The 9,119-nt window shown below is 42.4% G+C and overlaps 1 protein-coding gene and 1 non-coding gene across 2 annotated transcripts; one reads left to right on the plus strand and one right to left on the minus strand.

Moving 5' to 3' along the window:
- Positions 1 to 2,991: 2,991 nt before the first annotated feature.
- On the minus strand, positions 2,992 to 4,419 carry LOC140888377 (uncharacterized). The gene has a single exon (XM_073296058.1). The coding sequence runs from the start codon at positions 4,417 to 4,419 to the stop codon at positions 2,992 to 2,994; it is 1,428 nt and encodes a 475-aa protein (XP_073152159.1).
- Positions 4,420 to 4,477: 58 nt separating this feature from the next.
- LOC140893993 (small nucleolar RNA R71) lies at positions 4,478 to 4,584 on the plus strand. The gene has a single exon (XR_012153550.1). It is a non-coding gene; the product is annotated as a small nucleolar RNA R71 (small nucleolar RNA).
- The last annotated feature ends 4,535 nt before the right edge of the window (positions 4,585 to 9,119 follow it).

Here is a 9,119-nt window from a genome sequence, read left to right on the forward strand (position 1 = left end):
AGATGGATACACTCTGGTGATTTTATAGGGGCCTGACCACCTAGACTTCAGTTTCCCGGGAAACAGCCTCAACCGGGAGTTGAATAGCAAGACAGCATCTCCTTCCTTGAATTCCCGCTGACGAATGCGCCTGTCATGTATTCTCTTGGTTCGTTCCTTGTATGAAACCGCCATATCATATGCACTGTCGCGGAATTCCTCGAGTTGATTAAGCTCCAACAATCTCTTTTCACCTGCAGCAGCAAATTCAAAGTTTAGGGTCTTAGTAGCCCAATATGCTCTATGTTCTAACTCAACAGGTAAATGGCATGTCTTTCCAAATAACAGTCTATAAGGGGAAGTGCCTATAGGTATTTTAAACGCGGTCCTATAGGCCCATAAGGCATCATCAAGTCGAAGTGCCCAATCTTTCCGATTAGTACTCACACTTTTCTCCAAAATCTGTTTGATTTCTTGATTGGACACTTCCACTTGGCCACTGGTCTGGGGGTGATATGGGGTAGAGACTTTATATTTGACACCATATTTTTTTAAGAGTTTGTCAAAAAGTTTATTGCAAAAGTGGGTGCCACCATCACTAATGATTACACGAGGTGTACCAAACCGATTAAAAATATTTTTCTTCAAAAATTTCAGTACAACCTGTGCATCATTTGTCGCATAAGATTCAGCCTCTACCCATTTTGAAACATAATCGACTGCGACCAGAATGTATTTTTTTGTCATAGAAATTGGAAATGGTCCCATGAAGTCGATTCCCCATACATCAAATATCTCACACTCAATGATATTATTTAAAGGCATTTAATACAAACAAGCGCGCATCCTTAAAGAGATTGGGCCAATAGAACCCACATTCAAGTACCTTTGCTGCTGTTTTGACTGGCCCAGCATGGCCACCTACCTCACGATCATGACAATGACTGAGGATGCTTTGCATTTCTCCTTCCGCCACACATCTTCGGATCATTGAGTCAGCACATATTTTAAAAAACGGTTCCTCCCAAAAATAATGCTTGATATCTGATAAAAAAAAATTTTTCTGATGGAAAGACAGATTATGTGGGAGTGTGCTTGTGACTAGATAATTCGCAAAATTAGCATATCATGGTGAACTTTCTATGGAAAAAAAATTTTCATCAGGGAACCAATCATCTATGTCATCTATCTCATTTGTTGCACCATCAGCAATGCATTCCAATCTAGATAGATGATCACCTACTACATTTTCAACACCTTTCTTATCCCTAATCTCTAAATCAAATTCTTGCAAAAGTAAGATCCACCTAATCAGTCTTGGTTTCGCATCTTTCTTTGCCAACAAGTGCTTAATAGCAGAGTGATCTGTGTATACTGTGATTTTTGAGAGTACAAGGTATGAATGAAATTTATCCAGTGCAAATACTACAGCTAACAACTCTTTTTCAGTGGTGGCATAATTTAGTTGAGCTTCATTAAGAGTCTTGCTAGCGTAGTAAATAGTTTTGAATACCTTGTCTATTCGTTGGCCAAGCACTGCGCCAACAGCAGAGTCACTTGCATCGCACATGACTTCAAATGGAAGATTCCAGTTTGGTGATGTGAGTATTGGTGCAGTCACCAGTCTTTCTCTCAACAATTCAAAGGCCTGCAAACAATTTGAATCAAAGTCAAAAGGGGCATCTTTCATTAGCAAAGAAGAAAGAGGTTTGGAAATTTTTTAAAAATCCTTAATAAACTGCCGATAGAAGCCGGCATGGCCCAGGAAACTTCTGACTCCCTTGACTCTCGTAGGTGGAGGCAAATTTTGAATAACATGCACCTTGGCTTTGTCCACCTCGATCCCCTGCTCAGAAATTCGGTGACCCAATACTATACCTTCTGTCACCATGAAATGGCACTTCTCCCAGTTCAGTACCAAATTTGTCTCCTCGCATCTCATTAAAAAAGAATTCAAGTTATGCAGACATGCATCAAAATATTTACCGAAAATAGAGAAATCATCCATGAAAATTTCTAAAAAATTTTCGACCATATCATAAAAAATGGCAGTCATGCACCTCTGAAAAGTAGCAGGAGCGTTACATAACCCGAAAGGCATACGTCTATAGGCAAACGTACCATATGGGCAAGTGAAAGTCGTTTTATCCTGGTCTTCAGGTGCAATCGCTATTTGATTGTATCCTGAATACCCATCTAAAAAATAGTAAAACTCATACCCAGCCAGTCTCTCTAGCATTTGATCAATGAAGGGGAGGGGAAAATGATCCTTACGGGTTGCGTCATTTAGTTTTCTATAGTTTATGCACACACGCCAACCTGTAACTGTCCTAGTGGGTATCAGTTCATTTTTCTCATTCTGTATGACAGTAATTCCCCCCTTCTTTGGTACACACTGCACCGGACTCACCCATGGACTATCAGATATAGGATAAATGATACCTGCATCCAGAAGTTTGATCGTTTCAGCTTTTACAACTTCCTGCATTTTTGGATTCAATCTCCTTTGTGGTTGGACCAATGGGTTGATGTTCTCTTCCATTAAAATCTTGTGCATGCATAAGGATGGATTTATTCCTTTGATATCCGCCACTTTCGAGGCAAACACACTCTTGTGTTTATTGAGCACCTCCATTAGTCTGGCCTCCATCTCACCTGTCAAAAAGGAAGATATTATAACAGGTAACTTATCATTCTCACCTAAAAACATGTATTTGAGATGGACAAGTAATGGTTTCAATTCCATAGTAGGTGGTTCCTCAAGGCTTGGTTTCTGGAGGACTAAATCCTTCCGGTCACCAAGGTCTTTAAGTCTAAGCTTTCCACCTCTTCTCCATGACTGGTTGTCATTCAAATATGCGGTCATCTCTTCAATTCCATCACTAAGAACGTCCACTTGCTCAGAGATAAGTGCAGCTTGTTATGGTTCCTGAAAAGTATCCTGCACATAATCAAATAACAGTGAGTCCACTACATCCAGTTGAAAACATTCTTCATTATTCTGAGAAAATTTTAAAGCATTAAAAACGTAAACGAAATTTTCTCTTCTCCCACTCTTAATAGCAACTCCCCCTTCTGGACATCTATTAATGCCTTTCCTGTCGCCAGGAAGGATCTACCCAATATGAGTGGCATGTCCAAATCCTCTTCCATATCTAACACCACGAAGTCCATGGAAAAGATGAATTTGTCCACTTTTACAAGCACGTCCTCGATTATCCCCCGTGGATATTTGATGGACCTGTCTGCCAGTTGTAACGACATTCTGGTGGACTTAGGTTCTCCCAAGCTCAATTTCCTGAACACAGAGTAAGGCATTAGATTTATACTAGCACTCAAATCACATAAAGCTTTATGAAATTGAATATCATTAATCACACAAGGGATAGAGAAAGTCCCTGGATCTTTTTGCTTTAATGGGATTTTATTTTGCACCAGTGCTGAGCAATTCTCAGTCAGACTAATCATTGCATGCTCCTCCAGTTTCCTCTTGTTGGAGAGGATCTCTTTCAAGAACTTTGCATAACTTGGCATTTGCATCAGTGCATCGGCAAGGGGAATATTAATATTCAATTTCTTGAATACTTCTAGGAATTTTCCAAACTGAGAATCTAGTTTTGCCTTCTTCAGGGCTGCAGGAAAAGGTGGTGGCACAACAATTTTTGCTTGTGAAGTGGGTGAAAGTGTTGGGATAGATGACTTACCTGCAATTCTTTTTGATGTAGCCAATTCTGGCTCTTTCTCGACCTGTGGTGCAGGCTCTACTATCTTCCCACTCCTCAGTTCAATTGCTTTTACCTGCTCCTTCGGATTCTTCTTCGTGTCACTCGGCAAGGTACCCTGATCTCTGCTGGAAATTGTTTTTGCCAATTGCCCTATCTGATTCTCCAGATTCTTTATCGAAGCATCTTGATTCTGCATCCGGGTTTCAGTAGATGATATGAATTGCTGCATCATCTGCTCTAAACTCGATTTCCCTTCTTGAGGTTGTCTGCCATAGTTCTGATTCCCATATGGCTTATTGTTCTGTCCACTCCACGAGAAATTTGGATGTTGTCTCCACCCTGGATTATAGGAGTTCGAGAATGGGTCATTCCTTGGGAGATTTTGATTCCCCATGTGACTTGCCATAACTCCCTCTGGTTGAGAAAATGTTTGATAGTTTTTCGTGAAATGTTCTGCACCACATTTTTCACACCATACTTCTTGAACTCGCATCACAGAGTTTCCTATACTCAGTTCCTTAATTCTCTTGTTCATGACTTCAAGTTGAGCGGCCACTGATGTGAATGCATCAACCTGATGAATCCCATTAGATTTCCGGGCTGCACTCCTTTCAGATAAAGGGTGATAGCTACTAGATGCCATTTCCTCAATTAATTCATAACCATCCTCTGACGATTTTTGCAGTAAATTTCCACCTGCAGCTGCATCTAACATGGTACGATTAGAGTGAGAAAGACCATAATAAAAAGTTTGTACCACAAGACCGTCTGGTAATTGGTGGTGTGGACATCTCCTTAGTAGATCTTTCTAGCGCTCCCATGCTTCATAAAATGTTTCCTGTTCTCCTTGGGAAAAAGTTGTGATGTCAGTTCTTAGTTTCATTGACTTAGATGGTGGAAAGTATTTGGTGAGGAAAGATTTCGCCAGATCATCCCAAGTCATGATGGAACCTGCAGGTAAATTTGCCAGCCATGCTTTCGCCTTATCTCGTAGTGAAAAAGGGAATAAACGCAAACGAATAGCGTCATCAGAAACTCTTTGTATCTTGAATGTATCACAAATTTCCAGAAAATTTGTGAGGTGCACATAGGGTTCATCAATGACAGTCCCGCCAAATTGAAGTGTGTTCTGAATCATTTGAAGAATAGTAGGTTTTATCTCAAAGTGATTTGCCGCTACAGTTGGCCTGATGATGCTTGGTCTAGAACTTTCGATGTTTGGTAAGGCGAGATCCATCATGGATCTGTAAACTAGTTGTTCTTGTTCTTGTTCTTCTTCCATTTTTTCTTGTTGTTGCCTTCTTCTTCTTCTGTGAAAAGTTCTCTCGATTTCTGGATCAAAAGGCACTAGTTCTTCAGATGAGTGTCGCATGCACTACAAGAGAATCCTGCAGTTCACAGATGGAAAAGAGTGATTAAAATTGTAATATAGAAAAACCAAATAAAACAAATTAAAATCTCAATAGTACCCGGAAACGGCGCCAAAAACTTGATCGACGGAATACTAACACTTAAATTTGCTTTAAAAATCTCTCAATTCCAGTCGAAATAATCGCAAGTGCACGATTCAAGTTATAATAAGATGTACTGAGTACGAGTATCATCCTCAGGGACCAAACAATAATAATTTGTTTCTTTGATTTTTAACTACACAAAGTATCAAAAATTTGATTTTGGATTCTATCTAACATTTAACACTAAGAACTCAATGTAAATAATTCTAAATTTCACAACCACGAAACCAATTTGCGCCACGAAAAGAAATAACAATTTGAAAATTTTGTTGGAATTTCGGTTCACCTTTCCCCTAATTGAACTGGACGATTGGAACTTAATTAATGCGCATAAGTTTGACAGAAATCCCTGTAACATTGACACTCTCTCTTGAGGTTATGCCAAACTAATCAAATCAGTGAAACAATTAAATCTCTCTAATTATTTATCACGACCGATTGCTTTGCGTTCTATGAATTCTACAGCTTTCAACCTGGTGGTCTATGGCTATCAACATGTACTAAATACCATATCTCTATGCATATTTTAAGTCCATGGATTCTATCATTCGTCCTAATTATGAACCTATCTCTCGACAGCAATTCACAATTTACGAATATATGTTAAGGGTAGCTAATCATCAACATAGAGAAAAACACATGATAAAATCAATTATAAACATAAATCAAATCTCAATACGTCCGGTGATTCAATCACACTACAATGTTTCGGGGTTCGGATCCCCTTGATTCCAACAAAATATAAGTTTAGCTACTGAACGTCATTACAAAATTCAATCTAAAAACAATGCTTAACATAAAAATTCAGAAAAGATGAAGAGAAAAACTCCCAACGGAGATGAGAAATCTTCAATATTCAGAGCCGCCTCCTCCTGTGTTTGTGCGTGTGTCCAACCCTCAAAACTGTTTAATAACATCCTATTTATATGGCCCAAGAGTCCTCGTCAAACCAATTACCCAAAATAAAATATTTCCCAAAATTACGTGCAGGCACCCGAGCGGTAGAAAAGAGTCGTCCGGGCGCCTGAGCTCTGCCTCGAGGGTTTTTCTTCAAACGAGAGTGCGCGCGGACGGTAGAAAAGTGCCGCCCGAGCGCCTTGTCTTTTTCCAGAAATACAAAGTTCTTCTCTTGCTTTCCTCACGGCCGCATGCATGCAACACCTTCTCACTATAAATCAGCATTTCCTAGTGATTTTCTGCAGTACAAATAAATAAACCAGAGGAGTGACTACAAACACAATAAAACAAAAAAAAAATAGAACAAGAATGGTAAGGAACAGACACAACGTAAACGAAACGAATGCAAAACAAACACAAAACATGCAAAATAACGCACAAAAATGACTCCTATCAACGGCCATCACGTGTGATTTAGACATCCCGTAGTTTAAGGAAAGAGCCCACTCCGTTGGAGCGTGGTCCATAATGATTTGGTCGGGGATTTGATCCTGACACACTCTGAGCAGACGTGGCTGTTTCCTAGCCTTGAGAATAAAGAAAACTTGGGCCCCCCCAGCTTTGCTTTCTTTTGCTCTTACCCGGGTTCTCCCCAGACTTCCCGGGGTCTCCTGAGTGCTTAGTCTCCCTGGGTTATATCATCATCCGAGATACTCCTGGCACCCGGGGGTATAGCTACCTGGGGTATCCTACTAGGATATCACCTCCTGGCACCCGGGGGTATAGCCACCCGAGGTATCCTACTAGGATATCACCACATTTCCTAAAGATAGTTGGGCTAGGACCTGCTCCGCTGTCCCGACCACCCGGGTTGTAGGGTATCACCTGGGGGTATAGCCACCCGGGGTATCCTACTAGGATATCACCACACTCCCTAAAGATAGTCGGGCTAGGACTTGCTCCACTGTCCCGACCACCCGAGTTGTAGGGTACCACCCGGGGGTATGGCCACCCGGGGTATCCTACTAGGATATCACCCCGGTATCCGAAACCCCCCGGGTGGTGACACTAGCCTTATGTCAGCCCTAACCGCTTCGTACTGCGTATGTCAGAGATTCTGTCAGAGGTCGCTTCAGCTTCTGGAGCACGCTTCGAGTATCTGTGCCGTTCAATTCAAAATACACGGCTCAGATTGCTTTGGCCTTTTCGAGTATTTAATCCACGTGACCCTTCCTTCTTTTACTCACCGTCTTCCTCCTTGCACGATTGTCCTCTGGTTTCCAGCGCCTTTCTCCTGCTTCCATCACTCGTTCCTTTGAACTCTCTTATTTGCTCTTTAACCTGTAAGTTCCTCCTTCCCTTATGTCTACTGGTACATCTTCCACCTCTGGGGCGAATGCCAAAGGCTCGCCCAGAGACGAAGTTCCAAGCGATAGCTCGAGCGATGCTCGCTCCGCCTCTGCTCTTCCTTCCCAGCCCCGTTTTTCTAGAAAAACCTCTCGTCCTAAAACTTCCGCGGTTTCGTCTTCCCACGTGAAGGGAAAAGGAAAAAAAAGTGAAGAACCCTACACCCCTCGCATCTGCCCCTTCAGCCCTAGGTTGGTATACCTATCTTCCCAGCACCCTATCCCAAGGTGCTGCGGAGGAACTGCGCGGCTCAGGGGAAATCCCTTTGTCGTATTCTTTATTTCGCCCTTTACCAGGGAGCACCCCCGACACCCCTCCGGCAGGTTGTTATACCTTCTTTCGAGACCAAATCCGCAGTGGTCTTCGATTTCCTATTCCTCCCTTCTACCTGGCAGTTGCCGATTTCTTTAGAGTTCCTGTCAACCAGTTCCACCCCAACTCTTTCCGAATTATGGCCTCCACTTACATTCTTTTTAAAATGCACAATTTAGCTATCACTCCTCTCGTGCTTCACTATTTTTTTACCTGTCGATTTAACGAAGGGGCCTTTTCCCTAGCTGCCCGGCTGAACACCATCTTTCTTTCTGATATCCCCTCTTCTTTGAAGGGATGGAAAGAAAGGTATTTTTTCATCTGTCCCCCGGCCCCTTTTACTTTTAGGACCGGGTTCTTGTCCAGTCTCCCCTCGCAACCTGAGCTCCCTGACCATTATAAAGTCAAGGAGCCTTATGTTCGCAGCTTGGCCTTAGTTGGCAATAAAAACTTTTCTTCTCCTGTCCTTTTAACAAACGAGAATATGATAGCTTACGGGTTGAGTACCCGGGTGGAAGATCCCCTTAACCAGGTGATCGACGCATACGGTGCCCCGGGAGCTCAACCTGGTAACTTGTGATTCTCCTACTCCTATTTGTTTTGATCCCTTTCTAGATATCTTGATATTGATATGCTTCTTTTGCTGCAGATTCGTCCGATATGATGAGGGAGGAGTTTGCTCGCCGGGCTGCGGAGAGGCAAGCCGCTAAAGATAAATCTCATGCCTTGGCTGAAAGGAGGAAAAAAGCCAGGGAAGAAGAGGAGAGCCGCGCTATTCTCTCCGGCCCCCAGCGTCTGCCGATCCCTCCAACCCTTCTCCCAGTCCAAACCACCATTCCCGCTGCTCTGCCTCTTCTTACGACCAAGGGAGTCTCAGAAGGCCGAGCTATGGGATTGACTTCTCCCCAGTTGGAATCCCACTCGCAGCTGTCTTTGTTCGCAGAGGACTTGGAGGACAAGATACCTCTATCCCAGCGCAAGAGGAAAGCTACCCGGGAGCCAGATATGATCATTCTAAGTGACGCGGAAGACGCTGTCACCCCCGGCTCTTTCTCTCTAACTCTCCCAGCCAATCAAGACATGCCCTGAAAGAGTGGGTGCCCAGTGAGCCAACTTGTGGCTATGGGCTTTGATGACTCTTTGTACAAACGATCTTTTGTTTAATGTAATTTACACTTTTATTAATGGCAATGACTTTATCTTTCTTCATATTGTTATATTGTGATATACTATTGTTGTTTTGATAAAGACCTTGAATATACTATAGTGTATGTAAGATGTGGTA

This window comes from Henckelia pumila, chromosome 3 (genome assembly GCF_033568475.1).
Source record: "Henckelia pumila isolate YLH828 chromosome 3, ASM3356847v2, whole genome shotgun sequence".
Lineage (NCBI taxonomy): Eukaryota > Viridiplantae > Streptophyta > Magnoliopsida > Lamiales > Gesneriaceae > Henckelia > Henckelia pumila.

What these genes read in the sequence shown, in the direction of transcription:
- LOC140888377 (XM_073296058.1), bottom strand. Translation starts at nt 4,419, where the DNA reads ATGTTAGATGCAGCTGCAGGTGGAAATTTACTGCAAAAATCGTCAGAG.